We start from the raw sequence: 24,539 nt of genomic DNA on the forward strand, positions 1-24,539 counted from the left end.
TCGTTCGTTCGTTCGTTCGTTCGTTCGTTCGTTCGTTCGTTTTGCAAACCTATGTATGTATATTTGTACGTAGATTTTTGTGTATGCGTGTATCTCAGTCCAAAGAGAATCCTTAAAACAAAAGAAAACTTTTAAATCCGCTCTTCTCCGATCATTGTTTTCGTTTTGAAGTAGTAGTTATATTCGCTATTACAATCTATGTCATTCCACACTCGTCCTGCATAAATTTAATACTCGAAATCTCTTTTGCATGAGCTATATAGGGTGTCCAAGATTTTAACGGGCAAACATTGTCGCTATATTGTATGAATCTAAATGAGAAAGAAATGTTGTATAAATATATGCCGTTTAAAGCTTTATTAAAAAGTTACGATCGAGGTAAGAATTGCGTAAGAAAAAAAAAAAAGTAACGAATAGTAGTCTGACGCAAAGGAATGGATCAACAATATTTACATTTAATCTGTTTATGCGAGTTTATGTAAATGTTATTGATCTGTTCTCGTATTATATCGTAATAACTTCGTTCCAGACTGCTATCCGTTACTGTTCTCCACGTAATTATTATTTTTCTCGTAACTTTTTAATAAAGCTTTAAACGACCTATGTTTATGTAACATTCCTTTCTTATTTAGACCCATATAATATACCGAACAAGTTTGAACGTTAAAACCTGGAACACTATGTATATATATATATATATATATATATATATATTTATATATAAAATTGAAGTAAAAAATCGCAACGCCGATTCAACTTTAACGATATTTAATAATCTTCTCGATCGAAAATCCGAAGAAAAATGTACAAAAAAAAGGATGAGATGTAAAAAAAAAAATATAAAAAAGACAGAAACAAATATCATGTTTCAGCTTTGACTCCAGTGATGCTGTCGTTATCGGGTCCATTGTTAGGTGCAGTAGTAGGTGCTACAGCTGGTCTTCTATTAGTGATATTCGTGATCGTTCTCGCTGTGAGATTGCGTTATCGACCTCGCCCACAAGAGGATAAGGATTCCCATGACGATGGTGGTATGGCGAATCTCGCTGCTTCCGGTGGTACTACAGCCTCATCGCCACGAGACAAATCATCCGTCTTGCCTCTAAGTTCTGACAGCATCGAAAGTTTCGAAAAGGATCCCGACATAATATCCCATACAAACGGTAAACATCTATATACGTTTATATTTCGTAAATAAATTAATGCGAGAGAAAGAGGAAAAAGAACATTAGAATTAAAGGAATTCTTATCGTTTCTTTTTGTTTGCTTTCACCCCACAATTTTAGAAAGTTCTTACGCGGAAATGTGCAAAGGTACGTCGCCGCGTTACGTGATACAACCGAAACGAGCTGACGCTTCGACATTTACAAACAATGTAAATATATTTATATATTTATATAAATACACGTATATATAACATGATATTTCTTAATAAGAAACTTAAGATCATCGATCATCGAAGGGACCAATTAATAAGACTTCATTTTCATCGTGTTAGGGCTCGGAATTGACGTATGCTGAGTTATCGCTACGGAACAATAGGCGAATACCTCCAAATTGCTATCAGTCGGTACAGATGTCGACCCTTCAGAGACCTCAAATATTACCAATGTCAACTGTGATACGAAGACAAGCGATGCAACAAGAACCAACTATCTACACCCAAATAGCTGGACATTCGAAATCCATTTACGTACCACCACCACATGCCTACATGAATCGAGGTAGCGACGAATCGACGGTGGAAACTCCATTAATCGGACATGACAATAAGGTAATAAACCTTTTCTTGTTCTATCTCTTTCTTTCTTTTTCTCTCTCTCTCTCTCTCTCTCTCTCTCTCTCTCTGTGTGTGTGTGTGTGTGTGTCTCTCTTTATCTCTCTCGTTTTTTTTCTTTTCGTTCTTTCGTTTCGTTCAACGATAAGATTTACGTCACGAACGAGGGAACAATCGTTTGCAAATACTCTCCAGCGATTCTTTCTTTTTGAACGATTCCGCAACGAAATGGGAAGGAACACAGGCTTGGTCCATTCGAGAATACCCATTCCGTTGATTAATTCGACGTTCGTAATGGTAACATTCGTCATAATTCTATTTAAACGTCGTAACTTTCGCCGTAATTCTGTTTTATCTTGAAGCGTCTTCGTAAAGAGAAAGAAAAAGAGAGACACGGAGACAGAAGGGGAGAGAGAGAGAGAGAGAGAAAGAGAGAAAGAAAGAAAGGAAGAGAGAGAAAACACGGAAACATACCCTGTTCTGTACATTTATCTTTTCCAACTTTTATCGAACTCCGATGGTGCTCTCGTATATATGTATATGGCGTAAATTGTATTTTTAACCATCGAAAGATCCAGATAAAGTTCGCCGAGCGAGGAAAATTGCATCGTTATTTTGGAAGACATAGGAACACGAAAGTAATCGTTTTCATACTTACATGAATGTTTCCTTTACTACTGTCTCGTCATCGAATTATTTCACGACATATACATAAATATATATGTGTATGTATGTATTATATATATATATATAAATTTATTAATAAATAAATGCGTACATATAAGTGTATGTACATATGCATACATACGTATGAATGTATATATATATATTGCATATATTATCGTTTACTATTACATATATATTACTTTTTACTTTATTATGATATTAATAGTATAATAGATATTTTATATGAAGATATAAATATAAATATATATATATATATATATATATATATATATATATATATATATTCTACTTCACTACACATAAGTATATGTTATAGAGTGAGTTATTAATACAGAAATTATTTATAATTCCCAGCTATTATGAATAATAACGAACAAAATCAAGCACTGCATATAAATTTCACATTGTTTATCATAATTCATCATATTGAAGAGTCAATATGAATATTATTATCGTCTGGTCGAATAAAATACTAATAATAATAACTATAACTATAACAAGTAATAATAATAATTATTATTATTATTATTATTATTATTATTATTATTATAACATTAATAATATCTTTATGACAGAGTATTAGAAGCGATAGGGGTTGAGGGAACAGAAGAGTGGTATGATTATTCAACACGGTTTTCGTCACGTGAGCATATTGCGTTTAGAATCGAATTATAAATTCATGTGGCAATAGTTTATCTTTTGCGACATTTTAACTTTTTTTCTTCTTCTTTTTTCTTTTGTAAAGAACTTTATAATACCTTCTTATAATCAACTTCTCAACATTGTTTCGAGAAAAAAAGAAAAATCTCATACCTTTTGATCCAATGTTACGAAAATTAAAGAGTTTGAGGAAGACGTGTTCATCATCTTCCATATTACCTGCTTAATTCTCTAAAGCTTTTCCGAAAACTCTCGAAAGTTCGATAAACGATTGATGTAAATATGGAAGCACGTAGCGAAGTCAATAAGTCTGCGATAATTAATTAGTCCGTGTTATGGACAGAATGATTAATAAGTATCGTAATAAATTTATTATAGAAAACTATCTAAAAAGATAGCAAAACTAACGATGAAATTTATTACAGTATCGAAAAAAATCAAATTGTCCAAAAGGAATGTATCCTTGTTGATAATATCTGATCAATTTAATAAATTAATCAATATTTATCTAGCAACGTGATCGTTTTAATCATTATTCATAATGGGCAGGTATTATAAATAATGACCTATTAGTTACATAACCATCATAACATATATATATACGTGTGTGTGTATGTATGTATGTATATATTTAATGAATTAATTAGCGAAGAAAAAAACAAATCCATAGTAGATGTTACTTAATTAATTTATTTTTTATTATGTATTCATTTTTTTTTTCTTTTTTCAGATCACAACGATCAGCCAATCAGGAAGTTCAATATGGCGAACCGACACGCCTCCTCCCATTAATGCACCAACAACATGATTTCGTGCAAGCATGCTTATAACTTAGTATCGAACCCAAAGGTTTCTCAATGTACCCGAAAAATGGACACACATCGAATTACGTACGCGTTAAACCTTCGGCCGCGTTCTAAAAATGATTTTAGAAAAGTTTTAGACGCGCCTTATAGAGACAAAAAGACTATATCGACGACGACGACGAACGATGAAAGTAATGGAAAAAGTTTAGCACCAGAAAAATGTTTAAACTCGATGATACGATTGATTTCTCCTTTCTTTTCTTTTTCTTTCCTTTTTTATTTATTTTTTTTTTTTTTTTTTGTAATTATCGAAATTAAGGAATAAAGAAAGAGAGAAACAGACAAAAAAAAATATGCGTTCGATAAAAAATAGACAATAGTATCATCAATATGGACGTCGGACGCCATCTTTACTGCCAAATTGATCGACCAAAATACAATTTAATCACATTCGATACTATTCTAAAACGACAAATTTAATTCGATAAGAATTCAAGTAACATTTAGAAAATTAAGTGTAATATTCGATGTTATTGTTTATCTTAGTATATATCGAATTGATTTTTTAGCAAAGATTGATTTATTCCAAAAAGTAAACCGTAGACGTGAGGTATAGAAATGAATATGACGAAAAGTATATATATATATATATATAAATATATATAATCACCATTTTGAAACGAGCTTCTTTTTCCAGCCGTCCGTATGTCGACATGTCGTACGAAACGTCGAAAGTCTAAAGAAAAGAAACACGAGACGATCGGTTTGATTAAAAAGTATGACTGATTTCCAAGATTGTTTCTTTCTCTTATCGAAACATACTAAAAAAAAAAAAAAGTAAAAAAAGAAAGAAAAAAAAAACAAAAAATACGAATGTATGGATCTCTTGATGTTCAGAAAACACAGATCGCAAACGAGTACAATTAAAGATAAAGAAAAGAAGAATTAGAAATAAAAAAAAAGAAGAAAAGAGAGAAAGGAAAGCGAATTTAATTTAAAATAATCTAATCGTAAACAAGAAGTCAATGTTATGGAGGAGGGATGTAAATGGAGATACAAAAAAAGCTAGGGAAATTAATATTTGTCGAAGAAAATTAATTTTGAGAAAACTCGATAAGAAATAAATTTGAAAGAAGCAAAATCGTGATAAAAAGGAAAAAGGACTGGAATAATATGCATGATTGGGGATAATAGGTGGGGTTAAGTGGGAAAAATGGAAGCTGTCGCAACCTTCGTGTTTAACTCTAAGTATAGTTTACGTTAGATAGACTTCTGTCTTTAAGGAATAATATTTAAGAAGAACAACAATTTTTTATTTCATCGTCGTAAATATTCGAAAGGAAAATTCGCATAAATATCGAAAGTGTTGAAAGTATTTTATCGCGAAATATTTTTTTCAGTTTTTCAAAACTATGCGATAAAATAAATAAACCCGAGTTTAAACAAATCGAGATTAATCTTTCTTGTTGCTATATATATACGTATACATATATATATATATATTATTTATTGTTAAAGGAGAAAATAAATCTATAAAAAAATTTGACTTCTCGATATTAGATATCATTGATTCGAGTTTGAAACTTTCGAACATTTGGAATATGAAAAAGAATGCATATTTCTTTCTTCTTCTTCTTCTTCTTTTTCTGCATCCCCAAGTAATTCGCCATTATGTGATATAAAGGCTACACTCGTTAAACGTCATCAAATAACAATTTACGGATATATCGAATTATAATCGTGAAACGGCAAGACGACAAATGGTTATAAAACCATTAAAGTACTCATCGATTTCGTTGCAATTTGCACGATTTGTCAAGAAGACTGAAAGATGAAATAAAGAGAAAGAGAGAGAGAGAGAGAGAGAGAAAAGGAAGAAAAGAGAAAATAAGAGAGAGAGACGGAGACAGATATACAAAAACAAATCGACAAGTGTCAGGAGTAAAAGAATGAATAAATGAATAAATAAATAAATAAATAAATAAATAAATAAATAAATAAATAAATAGATAAATAAAAGGGAGGAGAGAACGAGCGTAACACGCGGAATGTATATTACTCGTACGTGCCATAAATTAATTAATTATTGGAATGTGGTGTTGCTCGGACGACTTTAGTGTTATATTGTACATCTAAATAGTATAAAATTTAGCGCAGTACGTGTTTAAAGCGACAATTATGAACATTCTCTCGTTTATTGAAAGATATATAGACGTACGAATGACTACGTCGATATCGATCGAAGAATTAATGTGTCGATCGGGAAGAAAAAGAACAGAAGAACAAAAAATAAATAAATAAAGAAATAAATAAATAAATAAACAGTTTTATTCGTACTTAAGAAATTTAAATATTATATTTTTAGGAAGAGTCGTGTTGACGAAAACTTTTAACGCCGAGACTAGAGGATAAAATATCTCAGCGTGAAAGTGTATGAATACGACGCCTCTCGTCTCTCTATTAAAACTTTTTAACCTTCTTTCATTATTAAAAAAAAAAAAGAAAAGGAAAAAAAAGAAAAAAAAAGAAAGAAAAAATAAAAAAATAAATAAATAAATAAATAAAAGGGGGAGAGAGAGAGAGAGAGAGAGAGAGAGAGAGAGAGAGAGAGAGAGGGGAAAAATGTAAAGGAAAATAAAAGAGAAAAAGAGAAAAAAGAAAAAGCTGCGGGGAAAAGTTGAAATGTTCAATATAATGTAACAGTTATAAAAATAATCTTGTAATGTACGTAAGAGGATAATTGTCTTATGTCGTGTCTTCTTTTTTCTCTCTTTTTTTTTTTTTTTTTTTAACTCTAATTAATAAAAAGAAAAACAAAGAAAGAAAAAGAAAACATCTTTCCTTTTTTTTTTCATTCGCGCGTCTTAAAAAGGAAATATTAAAAATTTCGATCCTTTGAAAATTTATTTTTCATTACGAAGGATATTTATCCTTCTCCTTAAATTTTCGAACGATTATCGTGTTAATCTAATTCGCATTACCGATCGACGATTCTTGTACAGATTATTCGCTGTCATGTTGAGTCATATTAATCGTGCAACACTCCCCTTTTTCCATGTGCATGTAATATGCGATGGAAAGTTTAGAATGTGTTTGTTACTTGGATTTTGTGAATGTTCGAAAATTAATCAGGGTCTTCGGAATATATATATATATATATATATATATATATATATATATAATTATGTATATATATATATGTATGTATGTATGTATATATACATACATATATGCAATGAAAATTTGCATTATCTAATTTTTCATAGGTACATCAAAACGAAAGAATGGTAGAAAACGATTCGTAGAGAATGAAATTAACAAGTAACGGTTCCTGAATCTAAAACTATTGAGGGAATTTATTGAAAATCATTATAATTCTATCGAAGGATTTAAATAATAACAAAACTAAATGCGACAAAATGAAGTTGTTAAAAGCGTTCGTACGAGATATGAAAGTGATTTATATTCAAATAGAAGCAGAATCGTAGATTTGGAAACCTTACTTCTTGATCGAGATGATATTGGTGTAGTTAACATCAAAATCAGAGAGGCCCAGTATTTTATCAAACATTGGTATTGCCAGTGTAATAATAATAATAATAATAATAATAATAATAATAATAATAATAATAATAATAATAATAAAATAATGATTAATAAATAAATAAATAAAAAAGACTTTGATATGTTGCTAGTACGCGTTATGGGTATTCAAAATGAATTTCAATATAAATCTACATCACCAATATGCAGATGTACGCACATGTATACGCGTATATGTAACAAGAACATTAAAATCTTATAATTTTTAATGACTTTTAATATAGGTTTAATTATGTAAATTAAGAAGGAATAATTGTGCTCAATAAATTTCAATAAATAAGAATTTTGCCAATGCTAATATAATAATTATTATTACAATCATTTATATATAAATACGTAATATACATAATATGTATTATATATAAGTTATTTACAAAAAGTCTTGTACATTTTTTAAACTAATGTACAACGGGAGACAATTCAGTTACCATTTAAATGATCAAACTCTTATGTGTTAAGATTCTATCGACAAATTTTTAACGAGGGATGATACATCAAAAGCATCCGATGAAACGAACACTTTTTTTTTAATCGCCTGCTCGTTCAAATCCACAACAGCCTTTTTTATTTTATTTCTCCATTCCTTTGATTCCTGAGTATTTATGGAACACATGATCACGTCGTTTACATAATCTTGAAGAGTATAAGATACCACAGATACAAATATCGATTTTAAATCGTCTTTAGCTTTTTGTTTAAGAGTACTGTCTCTACTAACTAAATTCAAAATAAATAGACCATTCTCTGTCAAACAGGAGGCTATCATTTTTAACAAATCTATTTCGAGAAATTGTTTAGGTGGACAGCTCATTCCAACGGTGGTGTCCTTACTATCAACATCGAAAAGGATAGCCGAATACTTCTTACCATCGGAAGCAGCATTTTTTATAAATTCTATACCATCTGCGATTTGTACTTGCATTCTATCGTCTAAAATAAGGCCAAAATATTCAACTGCCACTTTAAGAATAGCCTCGTCGATCTCAACGGCTGTGATTTTTAACTGTAACGCAAAGAAACTTTTTTTTTTTATTTTGTCAATAAGATTGAAATAGAATTAACGCTTTTCTTTTTTAATAATATACCATACATTTGAAAAACAATGATATAGAAATGTACACAAGCCTCCACCGCCAAGACCTATGATCATGATTTCATTGGAATTTGTAGAATCTAATATCGTAGAAACACCTATGCTCATATATACGTGGTGTTTGCAAGCCAAAAATCCATTATCGATCACTTTCTTTTTTTTACCTCGTCTGGACTTTACTGAAAATATGATATTTCTTGATATACAATTTATAACTTATTTATTCTATCACACAATGTTATACCTTCTTTCAAACGAGCTTCGCTCTGTATCACATATGGATTATTTAGAAAGATTAGTCTGCGCAGTGTGTGTCCATCCTCTTCAGTTTCTTCAACGACGAAAGAACCACTAATTTTACTTTCACCTTCGAAACAAATCGTGCGAGCACCTATATCTGTTTCTAAAGACAAATAAGGTATGTCACTCTTATCGGGTAAACCTGATGGAGCTAAGTTGCGTACACAATTTCCAAGTTCAGTTTTTACAGCATCCCAACTTTCAAATTTATGTTCTCGTCGAAGAGTGACAATAGCAAGTCTATCACGCTGTGTACTTTGTAGTACCTGCTGCCTTCCTTCTTTGGTACTAAACAACCAATCTGTTTCCCTATTAAAAGAGTAACGTGTAACTTTATATAGGTTATGAAATTTTGCATTCTTAATTCTTTTTTATTTCTTACTTGTACGCTAGTAGAACAAGCCTTACTTTCCTTGCGGTACTATAAACGCAGCATATGATTTTGCTCCTCTAGCACGAGGTTGGTCAAGTACGTAAACTGTATATCGAGGATGTTTGTCACCCACTCTATGTAAATCTAAACATATTTCTCCTACATCTGATATGCTTCTTTTATCAAGGCAATTACATATTAAGGCTGATTGTTGAATCGATAATATCGCAGATATTAAAGTGTCTACGGAGGTCACTCTCTCAGGTTTTCCATCGGTTAATGCGATTTCAAGAATCTGTTAAAACGAAAGTATCCATTGATAATGTATCCAAAGTTAATTTGGTTTATCTAAATTAATATAGGAAATATAATAATCTTTGTCATACCCACCGATTCTGTTAATTTTATAAATTTGGTTGCTACAACAACAAACACTGGGATAGAACTCCCTTCCTCTTGTTTAGCTTTTGCTTCGGCTTTATGACATTGTGCGACGCGTATCATGAAATTATTTGCCGTGAAATATGACAAAATTTTCCTTAGAATATGTTCTTGAAGCAAACTAATACAAATGTATCTTCCACCATTACGTAAAACACGTGTAATTTCCTACAAGACATTTTTCCATTTATAAATATTTACATAAATGAATTTATATGTTGTCATTTATATATATATCATTTTCTCTCGCAGATATTACCTTAAAATACTTATCGATCATAGATATTGTATCTTGCTTTACATTTGGCAATAAAGCATCTAAGGTACCTTTATCCAGTATAACGCTAAATCTTTCATTTGGATATGTCATTTGCGTAGCATCCATTTGTTCGTATATTAAATCTGGCTTATCATTTTTATTAATGTTTTGCATTTGTTTAATGACAACCTCTGACACGTCTATATTAGTAATATTTCTATATAAAAGAAGAAACGTAATAAATAATTGTAATTACCTGTAACGCTAAGAAGAATTTAAATACCAACCGATACCCTACATCGTAAAGCGACATACTGAGAGTGGAATTACCACACCCAACGACTAATATATCATCTTTTATCTTGATATATTTAATCAAAATATCACATAATTCAGAATATTCTCCATACCTGAAATACAAATGTATAAAATAAATGATAGATAACAAAAACATATCAAACTTGATTGACAAGGACTAACCACTCGAAGCTTTTCTTGCCACGTTTTTTGAAAAATGTATTCCAATATTCTGGTTGACTAAATTCCTCGTGAGTTTTAGGTAAAAGATTCATGATTTTTCAAATAATATTCGCACTCTCGCATTTAACCTAAAATTTACCGGCGTCTAATTTCACGTTACTTCATTACTTTGATATCAAATATTGAAAAACACTGGAAATGGCGGAAAAATGAGATATAAATTTCTGTAAATGTTTCTGAATTTTCTGAATCGCGTTTCCGAGTTTTTTAAACTTGTAAATAATTGTAAATAATAAAGAACAATCATAAAACTCAGGAAACACGATCACAATGTTCGCTCAATATTGCTCGTTATTTGTGCGACTTCAGCGATGAATGCGGAAGAAAAATGAACTAAAAGGAGGTTAAGAGTCTCTTCTTAGATTCATAATGTCGGTATGTATGATTGCATAGGTAAGTACATATGCGCTTCACGTGTCGCCAAACGTGAATTAAAAAACTGAGCTAACAAAGAGATCAGACAATATATGATCGTCAATTTTTACAAGAGCTAATACAAAGCAAATACGTATTCCAACAAGCAAACAGGTGATTTAAAGATAGACATTGATACTCTTCTTATACTCGAATGACATTACTTTCTTTACATTTATCTAAAATAATGCATTATTATAATAAATTGGTAATAATATTATTTAAGAACCTACTAATATATATATATATATATATATATATATATATATATATTCAATGATATTAACGATATTATTAATATAATTAATAGTATTAATAAATAATATTATTGATAATTAATCTATAATTGAATAATATAAATAATTAAATAAACAGATAATTAATAATGTTATTAATAATCGATAAATAGTTATGCAAAGTATAATAATCGAGATGTAGTCAAATATAAGTTATCAGCTATATATATAAAATAATTGATAATAGATAAATAGATAATTAATAATATTATTGATAATCAATTAATTACTATTTACGTCCTATAATATTAATAATATAATTAATAGTATTAATCTTGTACAATATTATTAATAATTAATATTATTAATCGAATATTGTTAAAGAAACTAATAAATGCATTATGTATATATATATATATATACGTCTGCAAAAAATATTACAATTTTTTATTCTTTGTTTATTTTATCATGTTACTGACGAAACAAAAAGGTGGTATACAAATATATAACAATAAATTTGTGGTATCGTACATTACGTCATTGGTTATCGATGATACTTGCATAGTTATGAGGAGATAACGTATTATACACAGTAAGTGACAAATGGAGATCATTTCTCTTATTATATTTATTATACGTTGTAATCGCGATTCTATATAGATATATATATATATATATGTATGTGCATATGTGAATTTATACAAACGAGAAAAGATATGTTAAACAAAATTATTGAAGAAAAAATTATTACTAAAATTTGATGAAAGTTTAACTAATTGTAAAATACCAATGAACTTTGGCTAATGGAATTATAAAAACTTGGATTTTTTCAAAATTTTTCAAGAATTCGAAAAGGAAAATGAGGTAACAAGGTCGTGACGATCAATGACTTATTCGAAGAATAAAGATTTTTTATAGGAGATAATTGTTTCAGATTTTTAAAAGAAACTATAACCTATCTTTAGACGTGACTTTCGCAAAGAAAATAACATTTTTCAATAATCGGAGTTCATCATGAGATCGTCATGTGCAGAGAATCTTTGTCTCTCGAATTTCTCTGAGCCTTTTATTATTAAAATTGGATAAGAATCATGACCATGAGAATTTATAATATAAATCCTTGCAAACGTATAGAAAGAGAATTCTCTTAAAGGCTTTTACGCATGAATCGACGTAAGACCTAAGACGTAATAAGTAAACTGTAAGGAAATCCACCAATCAGATTCGACTATTCTGCCTTTACATTTTTCGACGTAAACCATAGTAACGAAAAATGTCATAAAGATGAAATTTTCACAGTTAAAAGTCTTACGTACAACCAATCACATATCTTTTCACATTTATAATTTAATTTCGTTATTTCGAATTTTATAAATGCAATGTAGTAAAAGCATAGAGATTTTGAGGTTATATGTCCATATATTACGATTGAAATTATCAAGAGCATTGTATTCTGTGTTTTAATAGAATAAAAATATAATAATAAAAACAAAAAAAAAACGATGGGATGTAACAAACAACACTTGACACATAAGAATTGCATTTTCGCGCAATTTCTTTGACGATTACTGTGATTGGTCGAATTTTGTGATTTCGTTAGTCAGATGTCATACCACTTACGTAGTACTGATTACGTATTCGTCTTACGTCGGCACGTGTATGAAGGTCTTAAAGAATAATACTCAACTTGGTATTGACAAATCATACAAAAGAAAAATGTCGACAAATTCGCGTTCGCGTAAAACTTGGAAGACGATATAAAGAAGAAAAGAGATAAAAAAAAAAAAATGAACGTAAGCGAAACAAATTATTAATCGGAACAAATTATTTTTGTAAATATAAGATTTTATGTGTTTTCTTTTTCTTTTCAATCTTTTAAAATAATTTCCAAATAAAAGAAACATTTTCTTTTTTTGAAATGACTTTTATCTCGCGCTGGACGATCCACCAATAATCGTTCACGTGACAACCAAGACGACATCTATGAACACAGTTTCGTAACACGTCCTAAATATACTGTTGCGTCAGCCATTGAAATACCTTGGAACACAAGCTCGGACATATCACTAGTGGTTTATTCATCGATCGAAGCATCTATTCGCGGTCAGCGAACGGTTGATTCACGTCCTTCTCTGTTACTGAAGAGGCACGAGCGTATCTAACAAAGTAAGTGAAATAAATAATTTTCTTTAATCATTAGAGTGGATTTCATTCGATCGATTGACAGACGTTCTACGTATCATCGTATGCCTTTTGTCAAAATGATTTCCAATAGAATTTTTTTCGCGACATTAATATCAATGAAATACATAAAAATTCGTACTTTTTGCCATGATATATTACCACGTGCACTTTGCTTGTGAATATACGAAATACATAACTGACGCCATTCTTCAAACTCTTGCTATTTCGAATTCATCGAATGTACGAAGTGTTACGTATCTTCTTTGTCAAACATATATAATTACATACGTATACATATATACATGCGTACATATATGCGTGGTATATATATATATATATATATGTTATACATATAAAGAAGATTCAAGTTATATAATCGGCCCTGAGCCAGTGCCCTAGTGTACTTCATTTTTGCCTTTAGGTTTGTTCGTTTTTATTGACCCTCGATACACTTTTATTTCACCCTTCCGACTCTATCATTCTTACAGGGCATTTGAAATATTTTCATCATCATTTCGCTTATAAACTGACGTAAAAGAGAGATATAAAGAGTACTATGCTCTAAAGTATATATATATATATCGTTAAGAAACATAATCTATTTTATACATTTGGACGTTTTTATTACGAAACGATAATATTACGTGAAAAGTTTTCCATAAGGTTATATATCGTCGATAAAGTTACAAGAGAAAAAATTGATAACAAATTTTATTCCACTTATTATCAAACACACACACACACATTAATTTCATATATATATATATATATATATATATATATATATATATATAAAATTAATAATCATGATCGATTTAAAGATTTAAAAGCTATTATAAATATTAAGAACAAGTAATATTGACTTTTTCTCTATTTTCCTTATCTGTCAAGGATCGACAATCTCTGCTCGTTATTTTTCCGATAAGCATTTTTATTTACACAATGGAATCTCGATTTTTATTATTTTTCTTTTTCTTTCTTTATGATCATCGAATCTACTCTAATCGAGTCACCTGCGATTGAACCCTTGTATATTTTGTCGATAACGCAAAAAGGACGTGCGAGCGCAAGCGCATCGATTTATTAAATATGTCGACATTTTTTAACCGCCCTTTTTTTTTTTTTTTTTTTTTTTTAAATCGAAATATAATAATTAGTTTAAGAAACATAAAAGAAACGTGTGTAATAAATCATATACATATCCATGTACATGAGTAGTACGTTTGTGTACGTGAGTGTACGTTTACTCATATAACATGTGATATCGTAATTCACGTGATTAATCGTATTTCTTTTTTTCTTTTTGAATGAATCAAAGTGAATGAAAGAAGGAAGAAGAAAAAAAAAAGACAAACAAACAAATAGAATGACTTATCAAACAATATTACGACGATAGTAGTGGTCGCCATGTTTCTTTTTTCTTCGCTCGTTTAACAGAGCGCCAAATTTGGCTCGCCTCCATTTTCGCATGATCGTGCGATTTCATTTCGCAATAAGAACGAAACATTTGAAAACGAACAAAGAATGAATCGTTATTTTTTTATCTCTCTTTTTTTCTTTTTTTAATTTTTATGTATTTATTTATTTATTTATTATTTTTTTTTATTTTTTATTATTTATTTTTTTTTTTTTTTTTAATTAGATTCTTTTGCGTTTTATAAATGATAAATGATTATTACAGAATGATTCGATGCTTCGAATAATCGTACTCGTGATAAAATTCGTTGAGAGCAGACGCCTTTTGATGACGCAGGCGTCAATGATTTCCTCAACCATCTTTCTACGTAACTACTACGTCACGATCACGAATACGTAATACATATACATATATATATATATAGTAGTAGAGTATAAGTAGTCTATAAATTTACATAGACTATGAGATAACACGTAATACACTGTCGAGAATTATCATCGCGATTATTTATAAATCGTTTAGAACTTTTATTTGGAATTATTTTAATCGTTATTATTACTTTTATCGTTTTAGTCGAAGCAGGAACTATGGGTGTACCAGCAGGTGATCCAGAAAAGGGAAAGAAGGTGAGATGTGAAAATATATATTTATATAAATAAAAAATATATTACATATTATTATTTTTATTCATTTGTATATATTTTTTTTATTATAATTAAATTAATTAAAATTTTATTATAATTAATATTATATATATATATATTATAATTGTATATATTTGTTATATATAATTAGTATTATTTATTCACAAAGAATTGTTGATCATACCGATTACGATATTTTTAGCTCTTCGTACAGAAATGTTCACAATGTCACACGATAGAAGCTGGTGGCAAACATAAAGTGGGTCCTAATTTACACGGTCTGATCGGTAGGAAAACTGGCCAAGCGCCCGGTTATGCGTACACGGATGCTAACAAGGCTAAAGGTACATACGTTTAACATTTTCAATTTTATTCCGTTTATATATCTAACCTTTTACTTGTAATCGTATTTATTTTTTCAGGCATCACTTGGAACAAGGATACGTTGTTCGAATATTTGGAAAATCCAAAGAAATACATTCCCGGCACGAAAATGGTGTTCGCCGGTTTGAAGAAAGCACAAGAGCGTGGAGATTTAATAGCTTATTTAGAACAAGCATCGAAGTAAAGTCGCTGTGCGATATCGAAGGTGGTGAAGCAGCACGAATTCTCATGCGGGTTGAATGTCACGCAAGATATCTTAGTACGATTATCATCTTCATTCTTGCGTACGTTTATCTCACATTTCATCAAAACTCATTTTAAATGACTCTCCTCCTTCTGCCACTAAAAAAAAAAAAAAAAAGAAAGAAAGAAAGAAAAAGAAAAGCGTTTTCTCGATATTCAGATAGTGACGAATTGTTATTATTGTTAATAAGTAGGTATACAGTGTTGTAACTATGTACATTGACAAAGAGGCTTGGCTAGTACTTGCCCCATTTCTTCATCTACGAAGATATTCCGGTGTTCGTGTCACGAATGGCTGAGCCATTAGATAATCCTACACCGTAATTATTTATTATCATTGTACCGATCGAATCATTCGACTAACGTTTGTCTTCTCTGTACAACGTACCACCGTCAGAATACAGATTCGATGATAAATTCGTAATGCTCTTTAATTTTTTTTTTTTTTTTACAAATGTCGTTTTAATTAACCCCTTGCACTTGATAGGGCGTAGCTACATCGACGTTAGTAATAGGATGAAGTACGATAAATCGTTACTTCGCTGAGACACGTGATCATTAATAGATCTTTTCTTCGATAAGATAACATCTTTTTTTTTCTTTTAATTTTCATACAACGAGGTATCGTAAAAATGTTTTGCAGCTACTGATTAAGTGATCAATATTAAAATATTGATTGATTGGCCTTGCAAAGGGTTGCTTTTACCAAAGAAGAAATGATCGATGCGAATATACTTTGGATTAACAACTACGTCGTGATCATTTCGAGTTTTTTTAATAAGACTGTTATGGCGACTATTTAACGATATCTTTCGAACGATAAAACACGAACAAGGAAGGATGCGGTTAAAGTGGTAGGAAACCGATCTTGGTTTACACGAATTGGTTAGATTAAATCTTTTACTAGGCAAAAATGCTTCATTTCGTTGTAACTTGTAGTCGTGTTATGATAAAGCGCGTGCTCATATTTTTTTAAAAAAAGGAAAAATCTTGAATTTCATCGATCCATCATGGAGAGTGATCCTTCGTCATCCGCGGATAATTCGAAGGACAATGTCTCTTGCGTTTTACGAAAAAAAGAAAAAATGTCGTTGAAACTTCACTTGACTCGCGTCTTCAGTTCAAACGCTCTACGTAGTCCTAAAAGTCCTTCGAGTTCTTTCGATTCTCAGAGATTAAGTCCTAACCGGTGTTTGAGTCCTGTCGTCAAACCGAGACACTCTTGGCATATTCATTCCTTCAAGAACAAAGGCAGTACATCTTCTTCGCGATCCTCCGAAAGCGGAATTTCCTTATCTTCATCCATAAAATCGTCGACGAACGAAACATTTTCAGACTCACCAGGAATGAGTCCTAGCAGTCCGAAAAATTGTTACTCTCCAATATGGGACTCTACGGGGTAAGTAAATTCAATCTCTTAATTATAATTCTTTAATTTCGTTTAGAAAAAAAAAATAAAATAAAATAAAATAAAAAGAAAAATTCACATTTTTTGTCTACGTTCAAACGATTACGAATTAAGTCGTTTCAACTATAACTGTTTCTATTTGAAATATAATAGTATTATTGAAATGCGAAAGAAAAAAAAAAAGGAAGAACTATAAATCTTGACTAATCGCAACACGCCAAGATACAAATGGAAATTGAAAAGGACGTTAACGTCGTTTCGATTTTTCCCTCGTGATATAATTTATTTCATTCATTTTTTCGAACGATAATAATCATAAGAAATGATTAACAACTCGAAATTACTTTTCATATGTCGAAGGAACTCTCTTTACACATTTATTTCTCTTTTCTTCTTCTTCTTTTTTTTTTTTATTTATCTTGTGAATCCAAGCGTTTAGGATTCTGTCATACTTATGTCATGGAAATAATTAAGAAGAAAGATTCTAAAGGCTGGAAATATAGTCGATTACCGATTACTGGGTTATCGGAGAAAGACTTTTATCGCGTCTTTAACAGGCCAACCTACTGCTGTTGCTGCTGCTGTTGCTGCTGATATTAGCTGCTGTTGGCTGTTAACTACTAGCCGTTAGCTTCATTGAGATTAAGCTCATACGAGAGAAAACCCTCTTTGACGATGTTTATATCGCATATATGTGTCGTTGGAAATCGAAAGTAGAGGGAAGATTGCGTATCGATCGTAAGAATATTATATTCTGATTATTTGCTATACCTATTTCATGAATAATACTGATAAGAAGAAGAAATCTATAATTTATCAGAGTTTCCATCGAAATTGTATTTCTTTTATATTAATCGCATGATATTCAAACTGATTTCTAGATTTCACTTTTATATTGTCACGCATCGAGTAGACATGAAATTATATATTATATATTATATATTATATATTATATATTATATATTATATATTATATATTATATATTATATATTATATATTATATATTATATATTATATATTATATATTATATATTATATATTATATATTATATATTATATATTATATATTATATATTATATATTATATATTATATATTATATATTATATATATATAATTCAAGTAGCATGACAAATTACCAATATTTGTCACGTAATATTCAACTAGATCATAAAAATTTGACATTTATTACGTGATATTTAAGATCGAGCTTAAATACGTCAAACGTTGTCACATAATATTCAAGTGGATCTATAGTTTTCAACCTTTGTCACGTGACATTCTACCATTAGATTTAATTAGACCTAAACTATTCAACGTTTATCACATAATACTCAAATAGATCACAAAAATTTGACATTGATCATGTGATATTTAAAACGATTCTCAAATACATCAAACATTGTCACATAATATCCAAGTGGATGTTTTCATAATATTCAAGTTTTCAATATTTGTCAGCTGACATTCTTTATTAGATCTAATTAGATCTAAACTTTTCAACATTCATCACGTGATGCTCAAGTAAATCACAAAAATTTGACATTGATCATATGATATTCAGAACGATTCTCAAATACGTCAAATCTAATATAATATACGAACGAATCTCCAGTTTTCAACGCTTCATCACGTAACATTCTCTAGTTAGATCTAATTAGATCTAAACTTTTCAACATTTGTCATGTGACATTAAAATAAATCTAAACTTTTCAACGATTATCTGTTAATATTTAAGTAGACTTTAACTTAAAACTTGTTATTTCAAGTTAAACATTTTCGACAGATTCAAATAAATATAATTGAACAATATAACATATACATACATATCACACACATCATACATACATACATACATACATACATACATACATACATACATACATACATGTACACACATACATATACATATCTACATACAATATATATATATACAACATATATACAACACATACATATATATATATATATATATACATATAATAAATGTGATGTATATGTGGGTATCGAATCAGTATGGAGGTATAAATGAATCGTCGAAGAAGAGGTAGCAATCCTTCGCGCAGGAAAACGAGAGGGAAGATATCGGGTCGATGCAGCGCCGGCGCTGCGGAAAGCGGCGCTGCGGAACGCGTTCCCACCAGGTCGGTTCTCTCTCTCTCTCTCTCTTTCTTTCTTTTCGCGTACCAAGAGCGCAACTCCTCTCTTCGCACAAAGCACACTACACGAAGCGCTTCGGAGCAGTGTAGAACGGGCTTTGCTACGAGAGTTCTCCTCTAGCGAGCGACTAGGAATTTAATCGAAAATACACGTACGCACACAACAGGTAAGCCGCGAATATTCTTTTCTTTTCTTTTTCTTTTTCTTTTTCTTTTCTTTTTCTTTTCTTTTCACTTCTTTCATTTCTTTTCTTCTCATTTCTCTCTCTCTCTCTCTCTCTCTCTCTCTCTCTCTTTTTCTATTTCATTTTTTGTTTCTTTTCCCTTTTTATTATTTCTTTTTTACTTTTCTTTTCTCTTTTTTGATCTGTCTCTTTTTTTCCTATCTTTTAATCTTCTCTCGAAAAGACCGAAGAGAGATCTTCTTTTTTGCTTCTCTTCTTCTTCTTCTTCTTCTTTTTTTTTTTTTTTTTTTTTTTAAAGCACGTTAGATATAATGTACATACATGGACACGTACATACATATATTCATATATATGTACATTGAACTTTCAGAGAGCCTAGACGATTCTAATAATAATACTAATAATAATAATAATGAATATAATCATTCTCGAGGCTGACAGTGATCGATTTCTATCTATTCCAAAATGGAACTTCTTTCTTTTATTCTCGATGTTGGACTCTTCCATTTATGTCATTCGGATACCCGCTTAATTCATCCGCTAAGTAATTATTTTTAAAATACCTTTGTGATTTAATCGACTTTCCTTGACTTCCATTTTCATTGATAATTTCAAATTTATTTGACGTAGATCTTTTTTTTTTTTCGTTAATGCAGATAGATACGTCCAGTAGATTTTATATAGACTCGAATAACTTATGCCAAACGTCATTGACTTATTTGACGATAAACTGAACGAACGTATGTGTGTGTATATATATATATATATACATATATACATATACGTTGATCAACGAAGGTAACGTTTTAACGTATATAATCGTCGTGCGTGTCGCGTCGCTGCCCTTGCGCGGGCAATTGCTCGTTCCTGTAATTGCATCTTTCATAGACCGTGACAAAAATGCATCGCGCGTGTTTCGATTTTTATATTTTAATTCAAATTATTATACATGATACATACACACTTTCGATCACTCTCGAATACTCTCGTATATGTTCGAACATTTTTCCTCTTTTAAATATAAAATAATTGATAATATGATAATAATAATTATCATTGATGTCCGTCCGAAATGTTCGTCGGAGACAAACGAAAAAGGAAACCATTCGTCGTTCATTTTGCTTTTTTATTATCTCTTAAAAAAAAAAAAATAAATAAATAAATAAATAAAAAAGCAAAAAGAAGAAAAGAAAGTAAAAAAAAACCGCGCGAAATTCAAATCTCCTCACATGTATTTATATTCGTAGCATTTTATCTTTCTCTCTCTCTCTCTCTCTCTCTCTCTCTCTTCTTTTTTTTTTCTTTTCTAAAACGGTAATACAAAATTCATTTAACTGATAGCAAACACACGGATTTGATATTATCGAGTAAAGAAGAAATGGCCTCGAGCAACGAACGAAATTTAGGGCAGGCCGATTCCCAGTCCACGCGCAGAGATACATTCATACATACATACATACTTAGTAGATATATAGTGACATACAAAAATCACGTATGTACGTATTACCACCAGTCGTCTCCCTTTTCCTACTATTCCCCTTCTTTTCTCTCTCTCTCTATATATATATATGTATAGATATGTGTGTGTATATATATATATATATAATATGTATATATATATATATACGTATACATACGTAGCCTGCATCATCGGGCAAAAAGTAGGTCTAGGGAATCAGCTGACCGAAAGAGGCGCGTGCGCTTCGGGAACGCGATCAGCGCGATTCGAAACGCCCACCAAAGTACACCTACGCGACTGGAATCCAGGAAACGGGAATACCGTCTCTTTCGACATTATAAAACGAAATAAATTTACTGATCAAACGAAATTATTATTATGGTAATATTTATATTTATTTATTTTAATCTCATTCTTGATCCAAATTCTTAGATTTTCTTATAATCGTTCTCGCAATAATAATACGACATTTTTTTGTTTAATTAATTTTGTCCCTTCTATCTTTCGTAACTTTCGTAACTCGATACACAGGATAGGAATCTAAAAAACGGGAATACCGTCTTTTTCGTCATTATAAAATAAAATGAATTTGCTCATCTTACGAAATTATTATAGCGATATTTATGTTTATTTATTTTAGTCTCATTCTTGATTCATATTCTCAGTTGTTTCTTGTAAAAGTTTTGCCAATAATAATACGACATTTTTTTGTTCAATTAATTTTGTCCCTTTTATTTATTATTCTTCGTAACTTTTGAAAGTTAATACACGGAATAGAAATACCGTCTCTTTCGATATTATAAAACGAAATGAATTTACTCATCGCACGAAATTATTATAGCAATATTTATATCTATTTATTTTAGTTTCATTCTTGATTTAAAATTCACAGTTGTTTCTTGCAATCGTTCTTGCAATAATAATGAGATTTTTTGTTTAATTAATTTTGTCCCTTCTATCTTTCGTAACTTTCGTAACTCGATACACAGGATAGGAATCTAGAAAACGGGAATACCGTCTCTTTCGACATTATAAAACGAAATGAATTTGCTCATCGTACAAAATTATTATAGCAATATTTATATTTATTTATTTTAATCTCATTCTTGATCTAAATTCTCAGTTGTTTCTTGTAATAGTTTTGCCAATAATAATATGACATTTTTTTGTTTAATTAATTTTGTCCCTTCTATTTATTATCTTTTGTAACTTTTGAAACTCGATATACGATAGTTCAAAGTGTCGGATTTCTTTCATTGTTTATTTATGTATTTTTTCTTTTCTTTTTTTTTTTTTTTTTTCTTTTATTTGCCGCCAAGAGTCGTCGTATCATTTCATAACGCGTTATTCGCGTCGACCTTGACCGAATGAGCGTCCGGTAATACACGTACCTATGTATTTAAAGTACATATTATACATACGTATGGATAAACAAAGTCGAGGGTGAAACAAGACACGTTGTTCGAATAAAAAAAAAAAAAAAAAAAAAAGAAATAGAAAAGAAAATAATAAAAGGAAGGAAGGAAGGAAGGAAGGACATTTCGTGAAGAAGATCGATAGTTTCGTAGGAATTTCAATTGAAAGAAAATCTCCCGACGATTAGGCTTACGAACGTAATGTAAAGTGTGATTAACTCGTGGATTTTTTGGTTTTAACAAATAAAACGCGTATTCTATTTTCTTCGATCTAAGATACGAACGATTAGATTCGCGATGTTGAAGAGAGAGAAAGAGAGTAAACAAAAAAGAAAAAAAAATGGAAAAGAAAACAAAGAAAAAGAAAAGGTAATACAACGACACGTGAGAAAATCTCGTTAGTATGTCAGATTATAATAGGATTACAAAATAGATCGCAAAATAGTTAGATACTCGAGACGTTGGTTAGATGTTCTTTTTAAAAAGTAAAACAATGCTTGGAAATCGTTGTTAATTACTTAACCCAACTAATGACATTTGAAAGTAATGATCTCGAAACTTTCGTTATTACGTAGTTTTCTTTTAATTGAAAATTTTTGCATTTTCAATGAAAATGTTAAGTCGAGAAATGACCCGTTTATGGGAATGGTCTTTTTTTTTTCTTTTCTTTTCATTTTTTCTTTCATTCTTTTCTTTCATTCTTTTCCTTTTTCGTTTTTCCTTTTTCTTTTTTTTTTTCCCGTTTTATCTGTCATCGCATCTAAATAACTAAGTACGTAAATACGTAAGTACATATGTACCTGACATTACCTACTGTAATATCGATTATCTTAACCCTCTACGATTCGATGTATTTTTAATACGAGCAACCATTTTCGAGGGAAATTTTCTCGGATCGTTAGATGGAAATAACTATTATTATTTTATTCAAGCCGACAAATCAAAACGATTCGTGACTTTTCGTATTTCCGTGATCGTGAAGTAAATACAAGTAAATAGAGAGATTAAGTTCATCGAGAGTGAAAGAAAAAGAAAGAGAGAGAGAGAGAGAGAGAGAAAGAGAGAAGATTAAGAGAAAGGAGGAAACGTTCAACAACGAGGTGCTTAAATGTTACTACGTTGAATCCTTCATCGAATTTATCTCTTTTCCCTTTATATACATATTTATATTGTAGATGTAAAAAATAGATCAGAGAATTATAATTAGAAAGTACGATAGTCTAGGCTCGAAAATTTCAATGACGCCAATACACTTGCGTCAATACAGTTGCTGGGTGAAGAGTGCAAATTATACACACATAGTCAAACACACAGACACAAAGAGACACGAAGATAGATAGATAGGTAGATAGATAAATAGATAGATAAAGAGAGAGAGAGAGAGAGAGACAGAGACAGAGACAGAGAGAGAGAGAGATAATAATAACCGTGTAAGGACGTTCGGAACGGCCGTTAAATCGCTTCTTCCGCTTCAGGTATGAAGTACTCGCCGCAGCAGCAGCAGCAAAAGGAAAGAAAGTCGGAGAGTGAGGTTGGCTCGGTCGAATTGACACCGACTCGCGAAGCTAATCAACGTAGCTCAATGGCGTCGATGGATAATCCGAAAAACAACGGTTCTTCATCGTCGAGTTCGCTCGCTAGAAGGACGATTTGTCGCTCACCGTCGAGCGGCATGTTTGCCTGGATGCGTGTCTTTCGGTTGGCCTCGATGTTACATCAGGTTGGCTGCTAGAAACGAATCGGCTTACGTGACGTCGCAGCAGCAGCAGTAGCAGCAGCAGCCATAGCAGCCATAGCAGCAGCAGCAGCAGCAGCAGCAGCAGCAACAGCAACAGCAGTAGCAGCTGCGGCA

General features: G+C 30.6%; 4 protein-coding genes across 7 annotated transcripts in view; 3 read left to right on the forward strand and 1 right to left on the reverse strand.

Moving 5' to 3' along the window:
- The window catches only part of LOC122628790 (hemicentin-2-like), a 267,665-nt gene extending 261,220 nt beyond the window's left edge, over window positions 1-6,445 (forward strand). For all 3 annotated transcript variants that reach the window (XM_043811428.1, XM_043811429.1, XM_043811430.1), the window contains 4 exons: window positions 873-1,163; window positions 1,287-1,375; window positions 1,499-1,774; window positions 3,855-6,445. In XM_043811428.1, coding sequence (XP_043667363.1) covers window positions 873-1,163; window positions 1,287-1,375; window positions 1,499-1,774; window positions 3,855-3,932 — 734 coding nt within the window. In that variant the 3' untranslated portion in view covers window positions 3,933-6,445. The remainder of the gene's footprint in view (window positions 1-872; window positions 1,164-1,286; window positions 1,376-1,498; window positions 1,775-3,854) is intronic.
- Window positions 6,446-7,810: 1,365 nt separating this feature from the next.
- On the reverse strand, window positions 7,811-10,844 carry LOC122628562 (eEF1A lysine and N-terminal methyltransferase homolog). Its single transcript, XM_043810970.1, has 8 exons — window positions 10,480-10,844; window positions 10,287-10,409; window positions 10,000-10,216; window positions 9,690-9,908; window positions 9,335-9,594; window positions 8,871-9,235; window positions 8,624-8,805; window positions 7,811-8,536 (listed from the first exon to the last, which is right to left on the reverse strand). Exons 1-8 carry the CDS (start codon window positions 10,569-10,571, stop codon window positions 7,988-7,990), a joined length of 2,007 nt encoding a protein of 668 aa, XP_043666905.1. The 5' UTR covers window positions 10,572-10,844; the 3' UTR covers window positions 7,811-7,987.
- A 2,353-nt stretch (window positions 10,845-13,197) lies between these two features.
- On the forward strand, window positions 13,198-16,485 carry LOC122628855 (cytochrome c). Of its 2 annotated transcripts, XM_043811603.1 has the most exons (5): window positions 13,220-13,355; window positions 15,055-15,185; window positions 15,364-15,416; window positions 15,637-15,778; window positions 15,857-16,485. In XM_043811603.1, exons 3-5 carry the CDS (start codon window positions 15,378-15,380, stop codon window positions 16,000-16,002), a joined length of 327 nt encoding a protein of 108 aa, XP_043667538.1. In that variant the 5' UTR covers window positions 13,220-13,355; window positions 15,055-15,185; window positions 15,364-15,377; the 3' UTR covers window positions 16,003-16,485. The 2 variants fall into 2 exon arrangements, with proteins under 2 accessions (XP_043667537.1, XP_043667538.1); XM_043811602.1 differs by lacking the exon at window positions 15,055-15,185 and having other exon boundaries at window positions 13,198-13,355.
- A 130-nt stretch (window positions 16,486-16,615) lies between these two features.
- The window catches only part of LOC122628851 (rap1 GTPase-activating protein 1-like), a 119,643-nt gene continuing 111,719 nt past the window's right edge, over window positions 16,616-24,539 (forward strand). The window contains exon 1 of the mRNA XM_043811590.1: window positions 16,616-17,460. Within this exon, the coding sequence (XP_043667525.1) occupies window positions 17,072-17,460 (389 nt within the window). The 5' untranslated portion in view covers window positions 16,616-17,071. The remainder of the gene's footprint in view (window positions 17,461-24,539) is intronic.

Source organism: Vespula pensylvanica, chromosome 4 (genome assembly GCF_014466175.1).
Source record: "Vespula pensylvanica isolate Volc-1 chromosome 4, ASM1446617v1, whole genome shotgun sequence".
NCBI classification, from domain to species: Eukaryota; Metazoa; Arthropoda; class Insecta; order Hymenoptera; family Vespidae; genus Vespula; species Vespula pensylvanica.